The 26,409-nt window shown below is 46.4% G+C and overlaps 1 protein-coding gene across 2 annotated transcripts in view; it reads left to right on the top strand.

Moving 5' to 3' along the window:
• The first annotated feature begins 1,676 nt into the window (after positions 1-1,676).
• LOC143929104 (fatty acyl-CoA hydrolase precursor, medium chain-like) overlaps positions 1,677-26,409 on the top strand; it is a 38,890-nt gene continuing 14,157 nt past the window's right edge. Inside the window, exons 1-5 of one of the 2 annotated variants that reach the window (XM_077453393.1) lie at positions 1,677-1,839; positions 5,550-5,748; positions 6,578-6,716; positions 6,858-6,991; positions 25,030-25,186. In XM_077453393.1, coding sequence (XP_077309519.1) covers positions 1,779-1,839; positions 5,550-5,748; positions 6,578-6,716; positions 6,858-6,991; positions 25,030-25,186 — 690 coding nt within the window. In that variant the 5' untranslated portion in view covers positions 1,677-1,778. Of the gene's footprint in view, positions 1,840-5,546; positions 5,749-6,577; positions 6,717-6,857; positions 6,992-25,029; positions 25,187-26,409 lie in introns of both variants that reach the window. The other variant, XM_077453392.1, reaches the window with a different exon arrangement.

The raw sequence follows: 26,409 nt of genomic DNA on the forward strand, positions 1-26,409 counted from the left end.
AGTGTCAGAAGTGTCAAAAGTTGGCGATTGCCATCATTACTATTAAGTAAATAAAAATAACCCATAGTTTGTAGACACTATAACTTTTGTGCAAACCAATCAATATACGCTTATTGGGATTTTTTTTACCAAAAACATGTAGCATAATATATATTGGCTGAAGGCTCGATTCACATCTATGCATGCTTATTTTGAGTGTTTCTGCAGTGCTTTTTGTTGTGCTTTCTGTGTTTTTTTACTGCATTTCTGCAGCAAATTGCATTTTGCATGTTTTTTTGTTTTGTTCCTTTACATTTACTGTATATAGCTGGTTGCTAAATAGCAGGCCGGAAAGACAGATTCTGCCCCCCATGTGAATGAGTATGGGGTACATAGTACCCCTACCCATTCACCAAAAAAATGAGTGTAGTGTGACAAAAGACAAGAGAGTTTTTGACGAGTCCTTTATTAAAAATTTCTTCTTCCTCCGTATTCTTCTTCCTCAGGTGTTTTTCTGCCTCTGGTCTTCTTCTTCCCCCGGTGTTCTTTCTCTGGTGCTGCCGCCGACCCACTGAAAAGAAAAAAAAGCGATCATGCTGGGTCTCGCCGATCTCCAATGTCAGGCAATTCTTATATAACTATAGGCTGTGGCCATCGGGTGGAGTCATCCCAAGATTCTGTCCCCTTGTGACGTCACTGCCCAGGGCATGATGACACAAGGGGGCGTGGTCTCTGGATGACGCCATCCAATGGCCACACCCCATAGTTATATAAAAAATGTCCGACATCGGAGTGGACAGATGGGCGGGACACAACGTTAGAGGAGGATCGCTGTTTTTATTTTCAGTTGGTCGGCAGCGCGAGAACGAAGAACACCGAAGGAAGGGGAAGAACACCGGAGGAAGAAAAATAACACCAGAGGGAGAATAACACTGGAGGAAGAAGCAGAAAAAGAAGAACACCAGAGGAAGAAGAAGAAGAATACCGGAGGGAGAAGTGGAGGAGGAAGAAGAAGAAGACAGAGGAAAAAGGCATTTTTAATTAAGTCAAAAACTTGTCAAAAACTGTCTCTTGTCTTTTGACACACTACACTACTTTTTTTTGGTGAATGAGTAGGGGTACAATGTACGGGGTGGATATGGCAGGATCTGGTATTCTGATAAGCCCCCTGCCCACAGACCCCCACAACCACCAGCCAAGGTTGTAGGGAAGAGGCCCTTGACCCCATAAACATGGGGACCTCCCCCCCAAGTTGAGGGCATGTGGCCTGGTATGGCTCAGGAGGGGGGCGCTCCTGAACCAGAAAGTAAAAAAAAATATTGTTTTCCTTTTCAAAATTGTCGGTCTTTTTTTGTTTATAGTGCAAAACAATAAAAATGGCAGAGGTGATTAAATATCACCAAAAGAAAGCTCTATTTGTAGGGAAAAAGGGACATACGTTTTATCTGTTACAGTGTCGCACAACCGCGCAATTGTCAGTTAAAGTAATGCAGATCCGTATCGAAAAAAATGGCCTGGTAAGGAAGGGGGGTAAACTTCCGGCAGGCAAGTGGTTAATATTTACTCAACTAATTTAATAGCAACTGTTCAATAGTTTTATTATATAAAGCTGTTGTCGGGTAGAAAGAGCCAAGAAGTAGACAGCCAGATTCTTGGCAATCATTAATCTGTACTTTGCTATTCCTAGTGACAACAATTAGATCTGTGTCCTTTCGCATCCACGGGAGGGAGCGCATGATTCGGATTCGTCAGATCTCTGGCAGATTAAACATTATTGGAATCCAAAAAGATAGACAAACATGGGAGCGCTCCTGCGGATCCTTCTTGTGTGCTGTGCCGTCCAGGGGAGTCATGGGACAGGTGAGACCACACAGGGCCATTCCACCAAGAAGTGACGGTTTTATTAAATCATCTGACTGTCTTTTTTGTCTGTATTAGTGAGATCCCTGTGCCGAGTTCTCGGCTCTTCACCTTCATTGCCCCCATCATGATTACCGTACTTTTTGTTATTTACATTATGAATACAAATATACACAGTGTAACAGGAACGCGTTGTCTGGGATCAAATCCTAGAACTATTTAGAGATCTCACTACTGCAGACTGCAAGCAAAACCTACGCCAGACTTCTTTCTGGACTGTCACTTTACTTTATTACCCTGATTTGTAATTGTAGGACCGTGCGGTTAATTTGTATATATATATATCTTTTATATAGTGAAAATGTGGAACGTTTTTGGTGCCACTCATCACCATAATAGTCACAAAATACACTGCATTCCTTGTAGAGTTTGTGTCCTGGCTTTAGATACACTTTGGTGTATTTTTTTTTATTTTTAAATGCAGAGCTATTTATACTGTGAGACTGCAACATAGATAAACTCTGTGCGATTGGGGGCAAAAATATAATGTTACTAGGCTATTTCCTCTCCAGGTCGAATTTTAATGATTCATACAGAATAGTAAACACCCAATTAATATCACTGGATCCCTGCTGACGCTCATAAGAAATAAATAGTTATTTATTATGTTTGTCAGCTCCATCTGGTGGCAATAATGGGATATTTTCCTGAACTACTCTTCACAGAGAACAATAGAGTTTCACAGGACGGATAGCTCTGTTTTTTTTTTTCTTAAACACCCTTTTGAAGCAGACCTTCACCCAAAATGGAAAGTTGCCATTACTCTCCCCCCCCCCCCTCCCAGCCCCTAACACATTTGCAATTTTTTGGTGGGAATGGGGCCTTTTATTATATAGGCATCTGCCCCTGTTTCCTCAATTCTTGCCTAGGTGAGAATGAAGAGCACTTGGGCTGCCCCTGTATAGCCATGTCTTGCATATGTGCAGTATGGCGAGAGACGGCTGTGAGACATCAAGTAGTCACCGCCAGCTCCCAAATGGCGGCACTGGAGACCCAGTCCTGGGCTCCATTGATTGGTAAGTATCTGTTTCTTTACAACATGTGTAGCTGCTCACTTTTCATTTTTTAAACACAAATTAAGTTCCTCTTCACATTTGCCCAAAAGTAAATTTGGATATGATTTTTATCATTTTATGCACTTGTTCTACTACATTTCTGTGATTGGTTAATTTTGTAGTTTCCTCTGTATAGAACAGTGATGATGAACCTTGGCATCCCAGATGTTTTGTAACTACATTTCCTATGATGCTCATGCACTCTGCAGTGTAACTGAGCATCATAGGAAATGTAGGTCCAAAACATCTGGGGTGCCAAGGTTCTCCATCATTGGTATAGAATCACATGCCACTGAATGTGCACAACATAAGTTGCTACCAAGAGCGGCCTTGTCATCAATGGGAAGAATTACCCCCTTACAGATAGCTTAAAAGATCAATGGTATCAGTGGGAACTTATCTGAGAGGCAGAAATTGCTCCTTGCTCAAGGAACCCTCAGCAATCTCTGGAGGAACCCTAGAGTTCCATGGAACCCTGGTAAACAAACCCTGAACTAGACAACCGAACCATTGCTGGTCGTGTGACTGCCTATACAATCACAGCATGTGCGCATGGGGGAGGGGCATTATTAATATGGTGCCCTCTTGCAGGTGATGCGGGCACACCCAAGGTGCATACTAGTCTAACTGACAGTTTGTCTTCACCAGAGCTCCTGATGGTGGAGATGAACTGAAAGCCTAGTGGTCCTGGTCTTTATAGATGCATCCTGTCACCAGGTCACGTCTTTTAGAATTGCCCCAACAAGGTGGTAGCTGGAACAATACGGCTATGGCATGGAGACTGTAAATGAAATGCAAGGCAGAAAACAAATGAGGTCTGGGCAAAGTTTGTGGGCAGGAGGCATGCAAGAGTATTCAGGTCAATCTAGGTCAACAACAAACAAGGCAATCAGGAGCTATATTAGCGCTTGAACAAACGATTACTGGCAAAAGACACAGTACCAGTCACTGCTGTATAGGCCTGGACTGGGACAAAAAACAGACCCGGGCATTCCAGACCAAGCAGCAAATTCCTCCAGGGACTGGGGGGAGGGGGAGCAGCTGGTGATGAGACACCAACGGAGCTGGTCCCCCGCACTGCAACGCAAAGGGGCACTGTGACATAAAGGGGACAACATTCCAAAGGGGCACCACAATGATTAAAGTGCCCCCCCACAATGCAGCCCCCCTATGCCACAGTGCCCCCCACACCACACCACCCCCAGCAATCACAGCTTTCCACCACAGTGCCCCCACACCACACCACCCCCAGCTTCCCTTCACAGTGCCCGCTACACCACACCACCCCCAGCAATCACAGCTTTCCCCCACAATGCCCCCCACACCACATCACCACCAGCTTTGCATCACAGTGCCCCCCACACCACACCACCCCCAGCAATTACAGCTTCCCACCACAGTGTTCCCCACACCACAACACCCGCAGCAATCACAACTTCCCACCACAGTGCCCCCCACACCACTCCACCCCCAGAAATCACAGATTCCCACACAGTGCCCCCCAAAATACACCACCCCCAGCAATCACAGTTTCCCACCATAGTGCCCCCCGCAGACTCCCTCTGGCAAGGCAGCCTGCGTGTCCCGTTTTCCATGCAGACCTACAGATCCTCCCACCCCCTCGCCATGATGACAGGATGACACCACCATTGGGGTGTGAGAGCTGGGAGAGCAGACACAGGCATGGGTGCACAGCGTCAAACGTGGCCCACGTCAGCGCCATCTGGACAATTTCCACCATCCAACTCCTGCCATGCAGCCCGGTCACCAACAGGCAACTCCTGCCTGGTCATGTGGCCCGGTGGCCCCGGCCCACCGGGCAAATGCTTGGTGAGCCCTATGGCCAGTCAAGACCTGCTAGAGTACCATTGGAAGGCATGAATTCTGTGAGTGCCACTGGAAGACCTGGCAGGGATTCAGAGAGTAAGGGCTCTAGATTCATAGAGTAGGCGTTCTGGAAGTCCTGGCAGGGAATCTGAGACTTTGAGTTCTATAAGTCCTGGGAGGGATTCTGTGAGTACAATAACAGTTGTATGCCTGGAGCTAGTGTTGGTGCCAAACAAGACATTTAAACTAAGCTTTGTCTGACTTGAGCTCTATGACCCCCTTCCTGTTACCTGATCCTGTCTCCCATGACTTGATGTATGACCTTCCCTTAGATTTCCCACTCCTGGCTTGGTCTGTATTTCTGCTCTGTTTCTGACCCCACCCCAGTCCTTTCACTATGTTACTGCTTTGCACTACATTGTCCACTTTGACCAGCTCTGGATCATCTATGGCACTTCATCTATGGCTGATTTGGTACCGTCCTGTCTGTTGCTGACTCTGGCAAGTATGACACATCACAAATGTTTGTACCACTCCACTGCAAGTGTGTCCTAGTACTCAGCGGTGCCTGGGCTGAAGGTGTCACCTTTGTCACCACGGACTCCCCAAGGTATGTAAAAGTACAAATTAAGGAAACATAACTTCCACATTACACACAACAGCAGAGGTTTTTGGACAATGAGAACACATTGCTGGGACTATCTACATTATAATACATCACATAATTTCCTGAAATGATAATTCCATGTCCTTCTTATTACCAAGCAGATGGTGGTACACCCCTGGTGGAAACAACTTATGGAAACATCAGAGGAACAACGCTAACCGTAAAAGAGGTGGACAGAACTGTGCACGCTTTCTATGGAATTCCCTTCGCCAAACCGCCAGTGGGGCCACTACGATTTGCAGCACCAGAACCACCTGAACCCTGGAAGTCAGTTAGAGAAGCTTCAGAATATCCACCCATGTAAGCACTGGGATGTGAACTGACCTGACATCTTATTGGTTCAATAGAATATTCCAGATGGAGAGTTACCATAGTCAAACCAGAACCCTTCTAGAAGAAGCACATCACACTACTGTTTCTTTGGCCACATGTGTCCTTCCCACTCCTTTAGTGTGGCCCTCTCACTCCTCTAGTATGGTCTTCTCAATCTTCCAAAGTGTCCATCTCACTCCTCCAATGTTGTCCTCTCAATTTGTTAAGTGGCCATCTCAATTTGTTAAAGTGGTCATCTCACTTCTGTAATTGGGTCTTCTACTCCTGCAATGTGGTCCACTAGTGTAGTGCTCTTACTCTTCCAGTGTAGCCCCCTTATTCTTCCAGTGTGGTCCTCTCACTCTTCCAGTGTGGTCCTCTCACTCTTCCAGTGTGGCCTTCTTACTACTCCAATGATGTCTTCTCAGTACTCCAGTGTGGTCCTCCCAAATGGCCCTTTCGCTTCTCCAATGAGGTCCTTCAACTGCTGCAATGTGATCCTCCCAATCCTCCAGTGTGACCCTTTCATTCCTCCAGTGTGGTTCTCTTAATCCCTTGAAATAGCCCTTTTACTTCTCCAATGTGGTCCTTCCACTGCTGCAAAGTAGTCCTCCCACTTCTTCAGTATGACCCTCTCACTCCACCAGTGTGGTCCTTCTTATCCCCTAAAGTGGCCCTTTCATTCCTCCAATGTGGCACTCTCACTCCTCCAAGGGTATCAGAGACGTATAAAGGGCCCCCTAACCTGATGGGCCCAAACACAGTCACACACTCTGCAACCCTTCAGATATACATTAATCACTATCTCTTTTTCCAGGTGTCTCCAGCCAATAGAAATGACCAAAAAAATTATGAAGATAATAGAAGTAGAGGTCACTTATCCTCCGGTGTCTGAAGACTGTCTGTACCTAAACATCTTCACTCCATCTGACCGAGGGGACAACGATAGGTTACCGGTAAGTGCCCTGGTGTTCCCTGTGTGCCCCCAAATGCTGAGCGCTCTTATACTGGCATACTGGGTTAACTGCAAACAATAAGACTCTAATGCTCTCATCTCAGACACGGGCCCCCAATAATCTGCTCTCTCCTTCCCCCAGGTCATGGTGTACATACACGGCGGGGGGCTGGCATTGGAGTCCGCCTCCCTGTATGATGGCTCTGCACTGAGTGCCCATGAAAACTTGGTGTACGTGGCGATCCAGTACAGACTGGGAATTCTGGGATTCCTGAGGTAGGTCTCAGTAGGTCTGATGTCACTTTCCATGAAGTGACAGTCCTTTACTAAAACAACAACTTGTAAAATTCAGCTAGCATATGTAGGAGTTGCAGATTCCAAATAACTTTGGACTTATTTACATTTTTATTACTTCTATAATCAGAATGTCACTGATATGAATCTAGGAGAGCCAAACACAGAATGAACAAAGAGCATGAAACCTGAGAATAAAAACTTCACCTCCCCCTCACACTATTGGCTGACCGATCTGTCACTGCTAGTACTGAGCTGTTGCCCCTCCTCCCTTCTTCCTCCTGTTAAATTATATCATTGCAGGCAGTAAAGTAGGCCGTAAAGCAGGGGTGTTGCTAGGTGTGAAAAAGACCAGGGGCTTCAGCCCGAGGGTAAATTTTATAACCCCTCCCACATTTTAAAGTACGTCCAGCCCAAGGTCCACCTAATGTGCCCTCACCCTTGCCGAATGCCCCACCATAAAATGAACCCATTATGACACCAAATCTTGGAATGGTTGTTAATTGGCAATTGAGTATTTGATAAACCTATATTTAACCTCCCTGGCGGTATGAGTCTGGCTTGGGGTGGAATTTCAGTACCATTAGCGGTAACCCCGAGCCAGACTCGGGATCGCATTGCAGGATACAGGGAAAATTACTTACCTTGTCCCCTGGATCCTGCGATGTCTCCCTGCTGTGTGTGCGAGCCGTATCCTCGCTCGATTCACACAGTGCCGAGTTCCGCCGAGCTCCATTCCCTGCGAGCGTTGCGACGCCTGGGGACGGAGAACAGCGCCAAATTCAAAAAAGTAAAAACACAGAACATATAGAGTACACTGTAATCTAACAGATTACAGTACTGTATAAAAAAATTACACATCCCCTTTGTCCCTAGTGGTCTGTCCAGTGTCCTGCATGCACTTTTATATTATAAATACTGTTTTTTCTGCATGGAATTCGGAGATTGTTCATAGCAACCAAAAAGTGTCCCTTTATGCCAAAAGTGGCTTTAGACCAGCTAGAAAACAGCGATAATAAATTAGAATCACTTGCAGAATTGAGCGATAGAGATTTGTGGGGAAATTCGTCATCAAACACTAAATCTAATGACAGTGACAATTCTGCAACTCAGCAAATTTCAGTGTTTTTGATTTGATTACATTATTGAATAATTTTTATTATTATTATATTATTATTTATAGTTATTTATTATATTATAATTTATGATTCATTTTTCAAACTTTATCATACCTGCTACTGGTTTTGGCAGATTTAACTGAGTTATTCCTAAGAATTACAGGCCTACAATATAAAACGCCAAATTACCATGCAAAATAATTGTACCGCTTTTAGCACCAAAAATATGAAATAATCATACCGTCACGGAGGTTAAGACAGTAGTAATCTCATGCAGGGAGCAAAATAGAATATATACTTGCACACACACCCCTTTGTGCACACATCAAAACACATTGGCAGAAGAGAAAAGTCATACTCAAAAAAAATATGCATACACAAATTTTTAAACAGTTGATGTTTATTATACTTAAGGCAAAGTAATCAACAGCCAATACAAACAGATGCAGCTTACACACATCAATTCACTACTTAAAAGTGCAAGGTACTCACTGATGTGAAATACACAGTTTAACCGTTTGCCGACCAGCCTCCGTCATTATACAGCAACAGGTCAGCACGATCCCGGGAGCCGTCGTAGCTGTACGCTCCTTTAAGCGGGATAGCAGGTGCACCCCCCCCCCCCCCCCCCCCCGCTGCCAGCAGGGGTGTTGATGCTTGTGGCCGGCAGTCGCGATGACTGGCACTAGGGAACACAGTTAACCCCTTGATCACCCCCTAATGTTAACCCCTTCCCTGACAGTGACATTTATATAGTAATCAGTGCATTTTAATAGCACTGATCGCTGTATAATTGTCAATCGTCTCAAAAATGTGTAAAAGTGTCTGATGTGTCCGCCATAATGTCGCAGTCCTGATAAAAATCTCAGATTGCCACCATTACTAGTATAAAAAAAAATGTTTTTTTGTTTATGGCGCAAAACATAAAAGCTGCAGAGATGATCAAATACCACCAAAAGAAAGCTCTATTTGTGGGGAAAAAAAGGACATCAATTTTGTTTGTTTGCATAATCACGCAATTGTAAGTTAAAGCGATGCAGTGCCGTATTGCAAAAAATGGTCATTGAGCGGCCAAATTTTCCAGGGCTGAAGTGATTAAAATATTAAATGCCAAATCTACCCATAAGATGCAGCTTACACAGATCAATTCATTACTAAAAGGGATACTACAGCAGGTAATAGGCAACAAAACAACTGTAGCTTGATCAGTTTGTGTATAAACCTTTAGTTTCTCTGCCATTTAGACTTTGAATCACTTTTGTTTGTCCATGCAGCCCTAGTTACACCTCCCCTGGATGTGACTGACAGCTATCATGAAAAAGGGTTTAATTTTCGGTTTTCAGATTTTGCTCACTGTAGAGTTTTGTTTATCTCCTCTGTAAATTGAAACTTAATCACATACAGAAGGCTACTGCAGGCTAATTACTAATTAGTGCAGGAGATTCTAAATTATAGACACAATGGAGTTGCAAAATCTGCTGCAGCTGTGCATGGTAGCCAATCAGCTTCTAACTTCAGCTTGTTCAATCAAGCTTTGACAAGAATACCTGGAAGCTGATTGGTAACTATGCACAGATGCAGGGGCGGACTGACCAGTCGGTCACTCGGGCGCCGCCCGAGGGCCCGCGGACGTTAGGGGCCCGGACTCGGCCATATGAGAGGCCACTTGCAGCGGCTGAATTACATGCCGCGCCCGCGATGCAGATAATAACACTGTTAACTGTGCGCTGCTCCCCGCCGGCCCCTCCTTCCCCTGTCCATCCCAGGCCAGGTGCTTGTACTGTATGCATCGTGACATCACCTGACCTGGGACAGACGAGAAGAGTGGAGGGGCCGGCGGGGAGCAGCGCGCTGTTAGAAGTGTCTCAGGCTCAGCATCCAGTGACTCGGTGAGTGAAGCCGAGACACCAGGGCCGCCACACGCGATGGGGGGGGGGGGCGGCGCAGTACAGGCAGATGCATGGGCCCCGGGTCCCTCCATCCCACAGTGTCCTCCTGTGCTGTGTGTATGTCCTGTGTGCATGTCCCCCTGTGTGCTGTGTGTATGTCCTGTGTGCATGTCCCTCTGTGTGCTGTGTAAGTATGTTCTCCCGTGTGCATGTCCTCGTGTGCTGTGTGCGTGTCCCCCTGTGTGCTGTGTAAGTGTCCTATGTGCATGTCCTGCTGTGTGCATGTCCTGTGTGCATGTCCCTCTGTGTGCTGTGTGCATGTCCCCCTGTGTGCATGTCCCCCTGTGCTGTGTGCATGTCCCCCTGTGTGCATGTCCCCCTGTGCTGTGTGCATGTCCCCCTGTGCTGTGTGCATGTCCCGTGTGCATGTCGCCCTGTGTAAGTGTCCCCCTGTGTGCTGTGTAAGTGTCCTGTGTGCATGTCCTGTGCTGTGTAAGTATGTCCCCCTGTGTGCATGTTCTCCCGTGTGCATGTTCTCCCGTGTGCATGTCCTCGTGTGCTGTGTGCGTGTCCCCCTGTGTGCTGTGTAAGTGTCCTGTGTGCATGTCCTGTGCAAGTGTGTGTCCTATGTGCATGTCCCCCTGTGCTGTGTGCATGTCCTGTGTGCATGTCCTGTGCTGTGTAAGTATTTGTCCTGTGTACATGTCCTCCCATGTGCGTGTCCTCCCGTGTGCGTGTCCTCCCGTGCTGTGTGCGTGTCCCCCTGTGTGCTGTGTAAGTGTCCTGTGTGCATGTCCTGTGCTGTGTAAGTGTGTGTCCTGTGTGCATGTCCCCCTGTGTGCATGTCCTCCTGTGTGCATGTCCCCCTGTGTGCTGTGTGCATGTCCCCCGGTGTGCTGTGTAAGTGTCCTGTGTGCATGTCCTGTGCTGTGTAAGTGTGTGTCCTGTGTGCATGTCCCCCTGTGTGCATGTCCCCCTGTGTGCATGTCCTCCTGTGTGCATGTCTCCCTGTGCTGTGTGCATGTCCTGTGTGCATGTCCCGTGTGCATGTCCCCCTGTGTGCATGTCCCCCGGTGTGCTGTGTAAGTGTCCTGTGTGCATGTCATGTGCTGTGTAAGTATGTGTCCTGTGTGCATGTCCCCCCGTGTGCATGTCCCCCCGTGTGCATGTCCCCCCGTGTGCATGTCCTCCCGTGTGCATGTCCTCCCGTGTGCATGTCCCCCTGTGTGCTGTGTAAGTGTCCTGTGTGCATGTCCTGTGCTGTGTAAGTATGTGTCCTGTGTGCATGTCCTCCCGTGTGCATGTCCTCCCATGTGCGTGTCCTCCTGTGCTGTGTTAGTGTCCCCCTGTGTGCTGTGGAAGTGTCCTGTGTGCATGTCCTGTGCTGTGTAAGTGTGTGTCCTGTGTGCATGTCCCCCTGTGTGCGTGTCCTCCTGTGTGCGCATTCTCCCTCCAGTGTCCCCCTGTGTGTGTGCCTTCTCCCTCCAGTATCCCCCTGTGTGTGTGCCTTCTCCCTCCAGTGTCCCCATGTGTGTGTGTGTGTGTGTGTGTGCGTTCTCCCTCCAGTGTCCCCCCCGTGGGTGTGCGCGTTCACCCTCCAGTGTCCCCCCCCTGTGTGTGTGCGCGCGTTCTCCCTCCAGTGTCCCCCCTGTGTGTGTGTGTGTTCTCCCTCCAGTGTCCCCCCCCGTGTGTGTGTGTTCTCCCTCCAGTGTCCCCCCCCCCTGTGTGTGTGCGCGCGTTCTCCCTCCAGTGTCCCCCCTGTGTGTGTGTGTTCTCCCTCCAGTGTCCCCCCCCCCCGTGTGTGTGTGTACTCCCTCCAGTGTCCCCCCCCCGTGTGTGTGTGTACTCCCTCCAGTGTCCCCCCCCGTGTGTGTGTGTTCTCCCTCCAGTGTCCCCCCCCCGTGTGTGTCCCCCTGTGTGTATGTTCTCTCTCTCCAGTGTCTCCCTGTGCAGGCTTGGCTTGAGTGTGGAGACCAAGGGGGCCCCATGATCGTCTATTGCCCGGGGGCCCCATGAGTTGTCAGTCCGCCCCTGCACAGATGTACCAGATTTTGCACTCTCCAGTTTTAGTAAATCAACCCCAATGCACAATAAAGAAGTCTAAACATTAGATCAAGGTGGGTGCTTCCACTAGGCAAAGTAGGCAGCTGCCTAGGGCGCACTGCCACCTAGGGGCCAGCACTCAGTGATGAAAGACCCTTGTGAGCTGAGGAAGAAGGGACAGAGGAAGATGCCAGGTGTCTGTGGCAGAACTAGCAGGCCCTGGCGTTCCGCCACTGTTGCCCCCCCCAAGAGGCAGGAAGGGAGCCCATTGGAGCACTGCCTGCATGTGATCCTCTTTGATTGGAGCTGAGCAGCCTGATCCCCTGGCAGGAAGTGACTCTCTGCACTGAGCTGGTAAGCAGCCGTTCATTTCCTGGGTGAGCATCAAGCAGCAAGCTGAACCTGAGCCAGAACTCGGCACCGGAGGGTGGTACCTTTACTGAAGCAGAAGCAAGGAGGACCCTGAATGGTCAGAGGAGGATGGTGATGAAGGACATGCAGAGCTCTCCGACTGCCACTTCTCCCTCCACCAGGAGCCACCCGGAGCCATGCTAAGCACTGTGGTCTGGGAGAGGAGCGGCCTGGCTGAGAGAAGGAATCAGCAGGATCATGGAGGAGGGAAGAGAGTGGCCCACTCTTCACACTGTCCAGTGAATGTCCCCAGAACAGGGGATCAGGTTCCATGGTTGTGACATGGAGGATCCCTGGTGTGAAAGGGAATCTGGGTCACCTGGTGTGATATGGAGGAACAGCAGGGTCACCTGGTGTGACATGGAGGAACAGCAGGGTCACCTGGTGTGACATGGAGGAACAGCAGGGCCACCTGGTGTGACATGGAGGAACAGCAGGGCCAACTGGTGTGACATGGAGGAATAGCAGGGCCCCCTGGTGTGACATGGAGGAACAGCAGGGCCCCTTGGTGTGACATGGAGGAACAGCAGGGTCACCTGGTGTGACATGGAGGAACAGCAGGGCCAACTGGTGTGACATGGAGGAACAGCAGGGCCACCTGGTGTGACATGGAGGAACAGCAGGGCCCCCTGGTGTGACATGGAGGAACAGCAAGGTCACCTGGTGTGACATGGAGGAACAGCAGGGCCACCTGGTGTGACATGGAGGAACAGCAGGGCCACCTGGTGTGACATGGAGGAACAGCAGGGCCACCTGGTGTGACATGGAGGAACAGCAGGGCCCCCTGGTGTGACATGGAGGAACAGCAGGGTCACCTGGTGTGACATGGAGGAACAGCAGGGCCAACTGGTGTGACATGGAGGAACAGCAGGGTCACCTGATGTGACATGGAGGAACAGCAGGGTCACCTGGTGTGACATGGAGGAACAGCAGGGTCACCTGGTGTGACAAGGAACATTGGGAATGACAGCATGACATGGAGGAACACTGTTTTTTTTTGGGGGGGGGGCACAAGTAGCTGGTTTTGAATGGGCACAAAATAGTCTAGCCCTGGCCCTGCATTAGATGTCTCTTGACAGCAAATGTTTAGGCAGTATAACACAAATAAGGTACTAATGCGCACAACCCCAAAATAAATCCTAAAACTACCTACTCTAATAATCAATATTAAAGGAAGCTGCTAACATAAATAATGCTCTCCACACTATCAAATCAAATATAAAAAAAGTATGTAGCGCTACCTTTTTAAAATAAAATGCCTAACAATTGACATAAATGACTAACTATAATCAATACATAAATAAATGTGCAAATAACAAAATACTGTGCTTCCATACATATATCTATATTTGTATATGGACATTTTTTTCTTTGTTTTAGTTGGTTTCTTCTTTTTTAGATAATTTTTAGATATTTTTTATTGTGATTTAGTCACACAGTATTTTGCGATTTTTGCACATTCTGTGCGATTTTTATGTATCACTTTGGATATAGGTGATTTTGCACTTCTCAGATATTATACACAATTGTGTTTTGCATGTGTATGGAAGCACAGTATTTTGTTATTTGCATATTTATTTATGTATTGATTATAGTTAGTCATTTATGTCACTTGTTAGGCATTTTATTTTAAAAAGGTAGCACTACATACTTTTTTTATATTTTTTATATTATAAATGTTTAGGAAGGCTGTGTGAGTCACAAGGCAGGGGCATGGCTAGGCTGAAAAAAAAGTGATTTAACTGCTAAATGGCAGAGAATTGAGCAATGAGACTGCAGAGCGTGATTAATACACCAAAACTGCTTCATAAGCTAAAGTTATGTTGGTGCCTACAGTATACTTTTAAAGATTGCATAACTATTTTCAGGAAGTCACACTTAACTCTCCGATGGGAAATGTTGGATGTGAGTTTGTTGGCGGAAAGTCCGACTGTGTGTACGCTCCATCGGACATTTGTTGTCAGACTTTCTGCCAACAAATGTTGGTTAGCATGTTCTCATATTTTCCGCCAACAAATGTGTGTTGTCGGATTGTCCGATAGTGTGTACACAAGTCCGTTGCACAAAAGTCCAAAGTACCAACACATACAGTGCCTTGCGAAAGTATTCGCCCCCCTTGAACTTTTCAACCTTTTGCCACATTTCAGGCTTCAAACATAAAGATATAAAATGTTTATTTTTGTGAAGAATCACCAACAAGTGGGACACAATTGTGAAGTGGAACGAAATCTATTGGATTTTTGAAACTTTTTTAACTAATAAAAAAATGAAAAGTGGGGCGTGTAAAATTATTCGGCCCCCTTGCGTTAATACTTTGTAGAGCCACCTTTTGCTGCGATTACAGCTGCAAGTCGCTTGGGGTATGTCTCTATCAGTTTTGCACATCGAGAGACTGAAATTCTTGTCCATTCTTCCTTGCAAAACAGCTCGAGCTCAGTGAGGTTGGATGGAGAGCATTTGTGAACAGCAGTTTTCAGCTCTTTCCACAGATTCTCGATTGGATTCAGGTCTGGACTTTGACTTGGCCATTCTAACACCTGGATACGTTTATTTGTGAACCATTCCTTTGTAGATTTTGCTGTATGTTTGGGATCATTGTCTTGTTGGAAGATAAATCTCCGTCCCAGTTTCAGGTCTTTTGCAGACTCCAACAGGTTTTCATCCAGAATGGTCCTGTATTTGGCTGCATCCATCTTCCCCTCAATTTTAACCACCTTCCCTGTCCCTGCTGAAGAAAAGCAGGCCCAAACCATGATGCTGCCACCACCATGTTTGACAGTGGGGATGGTGTGTTGAGGGTGATGAGCTGTGTTGCTTTTACGCCAAACATATCGTTTTGCATTGTGGGCAAAAAGTTTGATTTTGGTTTCATCTGACCAGAGCACCTTCTTCCACATGTTTGGTGTGTCTCCCAGGTGGCTTGTGGCAAACTTTAGACAAGACTTTTTATGGATATCTTTGAGAAATGGCTTTCTTCTTCCCACTCTTCCATAAAGGCCAGATTTGTGCAGTGTACGACTGATTGTTGTCCTATGGACAGACTCTCCCACCTCAGCTGTAGTTCTCTGCAGTTCATCCAGAGTGATCATGGGCCTCTTGGCTGCATCTCTGATCAGTCTTCTCCTTGTCTGAGCTGAAAGTTTAGAGGGACGGCCAGGTCTTGGTAGATTTGCAGTGGTCTGATACTCCTTCCATTTCAAAATGATCGCTTGCACAGTGCTCCTTGGGATGTTTAAAGCTTGGGAAATCTTTTTGTATCCAAATCCGGCTTTAAACTTCTCCACAACAGTATTACGGACCTGCCTGGTGTGTTCCTTGGTCTTCATGATGCTCTCTGCGCTTTCAACAGAACCCTGAGACTATCACAGAGCAGGTGCATTTATTCAGAGACTTGATTACACACAGGTGGATTCTATTTATCACCATCAGTCATTTAGGACAACATTGGATCATTCAGAGATCCTCGCTGAACTTCTGGAGTGAATTTGCTGCACTGAAAGTAAAGGGGCCGAATAATTTTGCACGCACCACTTTTCAGTTTTTTATTTGCTAAAAAAGTTTAAAATATCCAATAGATTTCGTTCCACTTCACAATTGTGTCCCACTTGTTGGTGATTCTTCACAAAAAATTAAAATTTTATATCTTTATGTTTAAAGCCTGAAATGTGGCAAAAGGTTGAAAAGTTCAAGGGGGCCGAATACTTTCGCAAGGCACTGTATGCTCGGAAGCAGAAGCGGTCGGTCTTGTAAACTAGCATTCGTAATGGAGAATTAACATTCATGACTTGGCAAATTATGAAATCTCGAAATCCTCTTCTTCTTTAATGGGATAATAATGAAGCTGCTTTGCTGGTGATACTGATGGAGTTATTGCAAACAAAGTTTCAAAGGCTTTTTTTTTTCTAGTGATATCAAGAATAATATTATTCTTTTTTTTTTTTTTTTTAAATTGGCAAATTACCACAACACCATTATCCCGTAGTTTTTAAGATCAAAGATACAAATATGTTGGTGTCCCTTGTTAATTTTACATTGTATTTTATAAAATGTAACTGCCTACTACCAAACTGTCATTTGAAGTAAAACACATAGCCAAGTATTATTCTACACAATTTTTTTTATTGTGCATAAAAAAAGAAAAAAATTAGACATCTGCTAATAGAACTTAACCAAAAAGTACATTCTATGCATCCAAAAATATAGAAAATATACCATATCAAATCATTATTCAACCCAAAAAATGTCAAAGCAATAACTCCAAGGCCAATATTAAATAACACGTTATCTCCTCCGATTCCGAAATATGTCTGGTTGACGAACGGCCGTTCAGAAATGAACTGAAAAGCACTAAATGAAAAACGTGAAAAGAAAAGCGAGAATCAACACTCACCAAACTTTTACTAACAGGAAATTAGCAGAAGGAGCCCAAAGGGTGGCGCTAAAGAGCTGAAAAACGTAGTACGTCACTACGTTCGTAATTGTTGGCCAACATTTGTGTGACCGTGTGTATGCAAGAAAAGTTTGAGCCAACACCCTTCGGACAAAAGTCCACGGTTTTGTAGGCCAACAATCCGATCGTGTGTACGGGGCATTAGGGTCATAGAGGAAAACTGGAAGGAGAGAATACCCTAAACATGGGTTTCTTTAGGCAATATTTAAGACACTTGTTATAACACTTGTTTAACACATAACAGAGGTTTATTCAATAAACATCAAACTAAAGCAAATGAACCACTTCAACACAGGCTCATTTTCAGTTTTCAGCACTGTCGCACTTTGAATGACAATTGCGCGGTCATACAACACTGTACACATATGACATTTTTATCATTTTTCCCCCACAAATAGAGCTTTCTTTTGGTGGTATTTGATCACATCTGCGGTTTTTATTTCTTGTACTATAAACAAAAGAGTGACAAGTTTGAAAAAACACAATATTTCTTACTTTTTGCTATAATAAATATCCCAATTTAAAAAAAAGAAATACATTTTTCCTCAGTTTAGGCAGATATTCTTCTACATATTTTTTTTTAAAAATTGCAATAAGCGTATGTTGATTGGTTTGCACAAAAGTTATAACGTCTCCAAAATAGGGGATAGATTTATGTCATTTTTATAAAAAATTTTTTTTACTAGTAATGGCAGCGATCTGCGATTTTTATCATGACTGTGACATTGCAGCGGACATATCGGACACGTTTGACACTATTTTGGGACCATTCACAATCAAGGGTTGATCAAGGGGTTAACTGTGTTACCTAGGGAGTGATTCTAACCGTAGGGGGAGGGGATCAGTGTTGGTCATCTTACTTTAACCACTTTCAGACCGGACCATTTTACTGGCTTAACACCAGACCACTATTTGCTATTCGGCACTGCGTCACTTTAACTGACAATTGCACAGTCCTGCGACGTGGCTCCCAAACAAAATTGACGTCCTTTTTTTCTCACAAATAGAGCTTTCTTTTGGTGCGGTTTTTATTTTTTGCGCTATAAACAAAAATGGAACGACAATTTTGAAAAAAAAACACATTATTTTTTACTTTTTGTTATAGTAAATATCCCCCAAAAATATATACTAAAAATTTTTTTTCCCTCAGTTTAGGCCGATATGTATTCTACATATTTTTGGTAAAAAAATTGCAATAAGCGATCGGATTACGGACACATCGGACATTTTTGACACATTTTTCCTACCATTGTCATTTATAAAGCAATCAATGCTATACAAATGCATTGATTCCTGTGTAAATGACACTGGCAGTGAAGGGGTTAACCAAGGGGGTGGTAGTGCAGGGGTTCCTAGGGGCGTGTTACTAACTGTGGGGGGCTAGGCTTTTTGTTAGTGAACACTGATCTCTGCCCCAATCACATGGAGCAGAGATCAGCGTCACTTGTTGCTAGGCAGAACGGGGAGATGTTGTTTACAACGGCATCTCCCCATTCAGCCGCCCCGTGAGACGATCGCAGATATCCCCGCGGCGATCGAGTCCACGGGACCCGCAACCGGACTCACGGGGGTCCCGACTGGCACGCGAGCGAGCCGCCGGCAGCGCGCACGCGATGGCAGGGCGGCATATAAAGATGGACGTACCTGTACGCAAATATGCCTGCCCGTGCCATTCTGCCGACGTACATCGCCGTGCGCCGGTTGGGAAGTGGTTAAAAAAGTAATTAGTTAAGTTACAAATTACTTCTCCCAAAATGTAATTGCGTTAGTAACTCAGTTACTACATTGGAAAAGTAATTAGTTACTCTGCAAAGTAACTGACTTTTTTTTATATTCTATAATGCAATTACGGTTTTTCTGCTCAGGCTGTGGCTGCTTTCTGCTTTAGTTTTGCACATGGCGGATTTAGATGTCATGTAAATAGCTACATTGGTGCTTTGTACAGTGGCTGCACACTGATGTATGGACCTAGTATGTGCATTGTTGATGTTGGCACCGGTTCTATTGAACAGGGCGCATTTGTCCCCTCGGTCCTCTGGTTCCAGAGCAGCAGACATGCTGACCACAGCAAACAATACTCAAAATACTGTAAATGACATAGGAATAAAACAAGTGAGAAAACCTTATCCAATCATTATTGCATTCTCCTAATATAAACGGCAGCAGATATACCTGGCACCTGCTCTTACCTTTCTCACACAACATGCCCACTTGGGCAGGAGCAGTGGCGTCACTAGAGTTGGTGTCACCTGGTGCGGTAAAACATGGTGTCACACCCCCATACCCCCCCTATTTTTCGAGCTGGCAGCCCAGCGTTGGAGATCATTGGTGCGCATTGGATCGGTCAATAAGGCCTACAGGCAGTATTAGGGCTAGAGGATAGCAGGTTAGGCAGTTCCTAATGACTCAGTCACTAGGATCAGTAATGGATAATGGCCGACAGGCCCACTTACCAGCGAAACAGCGCAGTGATCCCTCCGGCTGAACAATTGCTCTCTCTGGATTGCCCAGGGCGAATCTGGTCAGAAGTGTAGCACGTCTGTACCCTGGCTTAGTCTTTCCCTCTCTGGTGGCGCTGGGCAGGGTGGTTCTCTCCCTGGTGGTGCTGGGCAGCGTGGTTCTCTTTCTGGTGGTGCTGAGCAGTGTGGCGCTTTCTCTGGTGGCGCTGGGCAGTGTGGTGCTTTCTCTGGTGGTGCTGGGCAGGGTGGTTCTTTTTATGGTGGCGCTGGGCAGTATGGCGCTCTCTCTTGTGGCACTTGGCAGCATGATTCTCTTTCTGGTGGCACGTGGCAGTGTGGTTCTCTTTCTGGTGGCGTGTGGCATTGTGGTTCTCTCTCTGGTGGCGCCGGGCAGCGTGGAGTTCTCTCTGGTGGTGCTGGGCAGTGTGGAGCTTTCTCTGGTGGTGCTGGGCAGTGTGGCACTTTCTCTGGTGGTGCTGGGCAGGGTGGAGTTCTCTCTGGTGGCGCTGGGCAGTGTGGAGTTCTCTCCGGTGGTGCTGGGCAGCGTGGAGTTCTCTCTGGTGGCGCTGGGCAGCGTGGAGTTCTCTCTGGTGGCGCTGGGCAGTGTGGTTCTCTTTCTGGTGGAGCTGGGCAGTGTGGCGCTCTCTCTGGTGGCACTGGGCAGCGTGGTTCTCTTTCTGGTGGCGCTGGGCTCAGCTACCTGGTGACTGTGAACACAGCACCCCCCCCCCCCCCCATGAGACCAGCTCGCTCAGGTTGGGTGGGTGTGTCCCTCAGCTACTGTGCCTATTATATCTAATATAACAGTGGTCATCAACCCTGTCCTCAGGGCCCACTAACAGGCCAGGTTTGCAAGGTAACTGAAATACATCACAGGTGATATCATTTGCTGCTCAGTGATTGCCGTATTCTAGTCTGCATCTCCCCAAGGTAATACATAAAACCTGGCCTGTTAGTGGGCCCTGATGACCACTGTAATATAATATATCTGCGTCCTCCAGCAGCAACCCCCCCCCCCTATCATCATCATCATCAGACCAGCTCAGGGTGGGGGTGGCTCAGTCAGCTAATATAATCTGTCTGATATATATATATATATATTCTATAGCTGTGTATAGCAGACCACCTTGCACCACCCCCCCCTTCCTTATCATGCTTGCACAGCACAGGTCAGCCAGGGCGCCATACACAGAGTCCTCCCACACCAGCTCTTTGGTGGCGTGTGGGTACCATGGCAACATACTCCCCCCACACACACCTCACCCTGGGCACAGGCCGGCGGTGGACACCAGGACACCTCCCCTGCACCTCTCCCAAATTGGGGCGCCAGCTGAAGTCTGGAGAGGAGAGGAGGGCAGGCGTCACAGCGTGCAGCCGCCGTGCTGCCCGGAGATACTAGTAGTGTGTGGAATCAGTGACGTCAGCCGGAATTACACTACTGCCATCTAGTGGCGGTAGATGTAATTGCGGTAACGCCGCCCAACGAATCAGTTTGATTACTCGTTACCCTCTAAAGTAAGGACGTTAAGTAACGCCGTTTACTTTAACTCAGTTACTTACATCACTGGAGGGGACTCACAAGGGGAGGAGAACGTCCGTTGTTCCTCTGTACTGGGAGCACACGATCTGTCTCCTCTCCCCTGACAGGACGTGGCTCTGTGTGTTTATGTGCATCAGAGAAATTGTAAAGACAATGGAGTTAATTTACGAAAAACAGTAGAGTGCAAAATTTGGCGCAGCTGTGCATGGTAGCCAATCAGCTTCTAACTTCAGCTTGTTCAATTAAGCTTTGACAATAATACCTGGAAGCTGATTGGTTTCTATGCAGAGCTGCACCAGATGTTGTCATCTCCAGTTTTAGTAAATCATCCTCAATGTGCAATAAAGGAAGTCTAAGCATTATGCCGCATACACACGACCGGACTTTCCGGCAGAAAAGGTCCGACAGTCTTCCCGACGGAGCTCTGACGGACTTCCGACCAAACGGACTTGCCCACACACGATCACACCATACAGACGAACGGTTTTCCCAATATGAATTGATTCCGTCTGAAAGATTTGAAACATGTTCTATTTCTAGGTCCATCTGAATTTTTTTTGAAAAAAGTCAGATGAAGCCCACAAACGATCGGAATATCCGACGGAATGATTCTTTCGCACCTTTTCTGCCAGAAAGTCCAGTCGTGCGTACGCGGCATGAAATGTCTCTTGACAGCAAATGTTTGGGAAGGCTGTGAGAGTCACAAGGCAGGGGCATGACTAGGCTGAGAAAAACAACAAAAAAAACCCCCCAAAACACAGTGATTTAACTGCTAAATGGCAGAGAATTGAGCAATGAGACTGCAGAGCGTGATTAATACACCAAAACTGCTTCATAAGCTAAAGTTATTTTGGTGCCTACAGTATACCTTTCCAGATTGTATACAGTGCCTTGCAAAAGTATTCACCCCCCTTGGCATTTTCCATGTTTTGTTGCCTCACAACCTGGAATTAACATGGATTGTTTGAGGATTTGGATCATTTAATTTACACATGCCCACAACTTTCACATTTATTTTATTTTATTTATTGTGAAGCAAACAACAAATAGGACAAAATAACAGAAAAAGTCAATGTGCAAAACTATTCACCCCCTTAAATCAATACTTTTTAGAGCCACCTTTTGTGGCTATCACAGCTCTAAGTCACTTTGGATAAGTCTCTATGAGCTTTTCACATCTTACCACTGGGATTTTTACCCATTCCTCCTTACAAAACCACTCCAACTCCTTCAAGTTGGATGGTTTGCGCTTGTGAACAGCAATCTTTAAGTCTGGCCACAGATTTTCTATTGGATTGAGGTCTAGGCTTTGACTAGTCCATTTCAACACATTTACAGGTTTCCCCTTAAACCACTCAAGTGCTGCTTTAGCAGTGTGTTTGGGGTCATTGTCCTGCTGGAAGGTGAACCTCCGTCCTAGCCTCAAATCACACACAGAGTAGTTCAGGTTTTGCTCAAGAATATCCCTGTATTTAGCACCATCCATCTTTTCCTCAACTCTGACCAGTTTCCCAGTCCCGACTGCTAAAAAACATCCCCACAGCATGATGATGCCACCACCATGTTTCACAGTGGGGATGGTGTTCTTTGGGTGATGTGATGTGTTGGGTTTCCACCAGACATAGCGTGAACACGCTAAAAACACCAACAAAAGCACATGGGAAGTGTCCAATCTGGTGAATGAGAAGGATTAAGATAGGTTAAAGGGGTTGTAAAGTTTCGTGTTTTTTCACCTTAATGCATCCTATGGACCCCCCAGCCCCCCATTTACTTTACCTGCTGTGTGCGTAGCCCGGCATCCTCTTCTCCACGGAGTCTGGCCATTGATTGGATAGATAGGAGAGATTGATAGCAGCGCAGACATTGGCTCGCTCTGCTGTCAATCACATCCAATGACGCTGCCCGCCGGGGGCGGGACCGAGTCATACACGCTGTGTCTATGGACACTGCGTGTATGACAGGGAGTGTGCCTGCAAGAACAGGAGGATCGGGGCCACTGTGCAAAATGAACTGCACAGTAGAAGTAAGTATAACATGTTTGTTATTTAAAAAACAAACCCATACAGCCCCTTTAATGGCCATCTGGCTGCTGCTCCCGATCCCATGTGACCAGATGAGAACACATGGCAGGATATTGCAAGCAAACAAACAATTCAATTTCAATCAATTCTTGCTATAAACAGTCTGGGATTAAAATTTAGGCTATAAATGTGATCAATTAGTGATTGCATGAAAAGGCAATAATTAATAATACCTGAATTGTGCATTTCCCCAACTACGTGCATCATAGTTACCTGCAGTGCGCCCATCTCATGCAGCATGACCAGCAAGCAGTGACCAGACAGGTAGCCACAGGATATGAGAGCCCGAGCCAGTATGCCCGCCGTCACCTACACAGATCAAGTGCCTGGCTTTTCCATCCGACAAGGCTGCAGTGCCACTCCCGCCTTCTGGTCCTCACCTCAACTGCATGGGCGGCTTTTCCACCCGACAAAGCCGCAGTGCCACTCCCGCCTTCTGGACTGGTCCTCTAGTGTGTGGGTGGCTTTTCCACCCGACAAGACCGCAGTGCCATTCTCACCTTCTGGACTGGTCCTCAAGTGCTTGGGTGGCTTTTCCACCCGACAAGACCGCAGTGCCATTCTCACCTTCTGGACTGGTCCTCAAGTGCTTGGGTGGCTTTTCCACCTGACAAGACCACAGAGCCACTCCCGCCTTATGGACTGGCACCTCCTGGACATGGCAGCGCCTATGACGGACATCACACTGGTCCAATGCTGGGACTGTGGGATGAGTGACGTCCAGTAGACCTATAGGCACCGCCAGGGCAGGACTTAGGGTGGTGGGGGCCCCTGGGCTTGAGTCACTTTCGGGCCCTACCTTCTATACATTATCGTATTTATCGACATATAACTCGCACCGGTATATAACACGCACCCAGGGCAGGACTTAGGGTGGTGGGGGCCCCTGGGCTTGAGTCACTTTCGGGCCCTACCTTCTATACATTATCGTATTTATCGACATATAACTTGCGCCGGTATATAACACGCACCCCAAGTTTAGGAGGGAGTTTTAAGGAAAAAAACTTACATTTAAATGCCCATCAATGCAGCCTGGCAGTGTCATTTTCAGCCTTGTCAGTGTAGCCTTGTCATTTACAGCCTTGCCCCAGTGTCATTTGCAGCCTTGTCATTGCAGTCTTGAAGTTTAAAAATGGCGCCGCCGAGATACAGAGTCATGTGTATCTCGACGGGTCTCGGGTCCTCTCGTCAGCTCTCGGGTCCTCTCAGCGGCTCTCGGGTCCTCTCACAGTCCCGAGAGGAGCCGAAAGTAGTGTACTCGGCTCGGCTCACAGTCGCTCCCAGTCCCTGTGTTATGTCCATCATAGGTCGAGACTGGGTGTGACTGTGAGCGGAGCTGAGCAGAGTACACTCAGCTATGTATCTCGGCGGGGCCCCCTATTGGGCGGGCCCATGGGCTTGAGCCCAGTCAAGCCCAATGGTAAGTCCTGCCCTGGGCACCGCCCACCGGACTTTGTGCTCGGATTGATCCCCGCTCAGGCCGCACTCTCTTTGTATGCAGCCATTCCGGGCTCGGGGCTAATAATGCTGTTATGAATGGCTGAGACCCAGGGCTTTATGGGGGCCCACTCAGGGCTCCAGCTCCTTCCCCCCCCCCAACATCACTGCCGTGAAGCCAAATTTTATGAAGAAACCGAAAAAACTCTGGATAGCCGCACTCCAGATCAGGTAAAATAAGTTGTGCCTTTATTGTTTCCACCAAAAAAATAAAAACTTTCACATCATACGAATCACAGCAGCAGAGGGAATGTAGAACAGGGAATTTCTGACGCGTTTCACTAATTTCAGCGTGAAACGCGTCAACATTCAGTGCGGCTATCCAGAGTTTTTTCTGTTTCTTCATTTGGCTAGTGCTCCTTGTCGATTTTCTGGATTCTTAAGCCAAATTGTATATATTAAAAATCAGTTATTTGTTATTTCTTTGAACCCCTCCCCCCTCCTTGTAGTTACAACTCTCTTTGATTTTGAAAGTATTGAATCCATGTTGTTTTTTTTATTTTCTGTAAAAAAATCCCAATCTGTATCCCAGCACCGGAGATGGGCAGGCGGCCTCCGGAAACTACGGCCTTTTGGACCAAGTGGCGGCTTTGCGGTGGATTCAGGAGAACATTCAGGATTTTGGAGGTGACCCCGGATCTGTCACTATATTTGGAGAGTCAGCAGGTGGTGTCAGCGTCTCTGCACTGGTAAGTTTTCCCATCAGCTACTGAAATAAAGCAAGCATTAATTAGAAGCTCAGCCTCAACCCTTAAAAACTGACCCCTCCTGACTTTTCCTAAATATCGTTTCTGGATGCTAATACCGCTCATTATAGAGCCGTGTGTAATCAGTTGGCGCTGAGAGCTGGGATGGAGATTGGAACCATATTCATGCCTGCACAGGCTTTTCTGATGGGGCTCGCCACCTGCTGGTGGGAAATAAGCATTGCCTCATTTCATATTATAAAAATACATATTTAAACTATTCAAATAGAAAAAAAAATCCTTCATTTGAGTAAAGTCCAGAATAGTTTAAAACTATGATAATGGTTACCGGTATGTTTTGCAAATTTGGAGTTTGATTACTTGAAAAGGTTGTTTTGTAATACTTTCACATAGAATAGTATAACATTATAGCATTAAATTTGATGAAAATATGTTACAATATGGAATTATTGAACTGCTGCAGGTCCAAGTTCTTTTTCTTTGGGACGAAGTGGCCTTTAACCACTTACGGACCGCCCGCTGCAGTTTTACATCAGCTGTTTGAACTAAGGATATCGTTGTTATGGCTAGCTGCCATAACCCTGGTATCCTCCTTTTCAGTGGGCAGTCCGCTACAAGATAAAAGTGGTCTCTGCAGCGGATTCGCTTACCAGAGCCACCAGCAGCGGCCGAGGCGATCTCGTCCTCTTGCTGGCTCAGTATGGAGATGAGTGAGGGGAAGATGGCCCCCACCCGTCTCCATACAATTGCTAGGCGGAAGCGACATCAAAACGTCACTTACACCCACAGCTCTTAAAGAGCCATTTAAAAAAAAAAAAACATTTTAAATGACAAAAAAAATTTTTCTATTGCATTTTAGTCTATATATGAGATCTGAGGTCTTTTTGACATCTCATATTTAAGAGGTCCTGTCATTCTTTTTTTCTATTACAAGGGATGTTTACATTAAAATATTTTTTTTAAAAACAATGAAAAAATAAAAGGTAAATAAATAAGATTTTTTTTTAACGCAACAAGCTCGCGTGCAGAAGCGAAGGCATACGCGAGTAGCGCCGGCGTATGAAAACTGTGTTCAAACCACACATGTGAGGTATCGCTACAATCGGTAGAGCAAGAGCAATAATTCCAGCCCTAGACCTCTCCTCCTCTGTAGCTTAAAACATGCATCCTGTACAATTTTTTAAACGTCACCTATGGAGATTTTT

This window comes from Lithobates pipiens, unplaced genomic scaffold (assembly GCF_037356315.1).
Source record: "Lithobates pipiens isolate NorthernLeopardFrog02 unplaced genomic scaffold, aLitPip1_a1.2 Scaffold_10, whole genome shotgun sequence".
Taxonomy (NCBI): domain Eukaryota; kingdom Metazoa; phylum Chordata; class Amphibia; order Anura; family Ranidae; genus Lithobates; species Lithobates pipiens.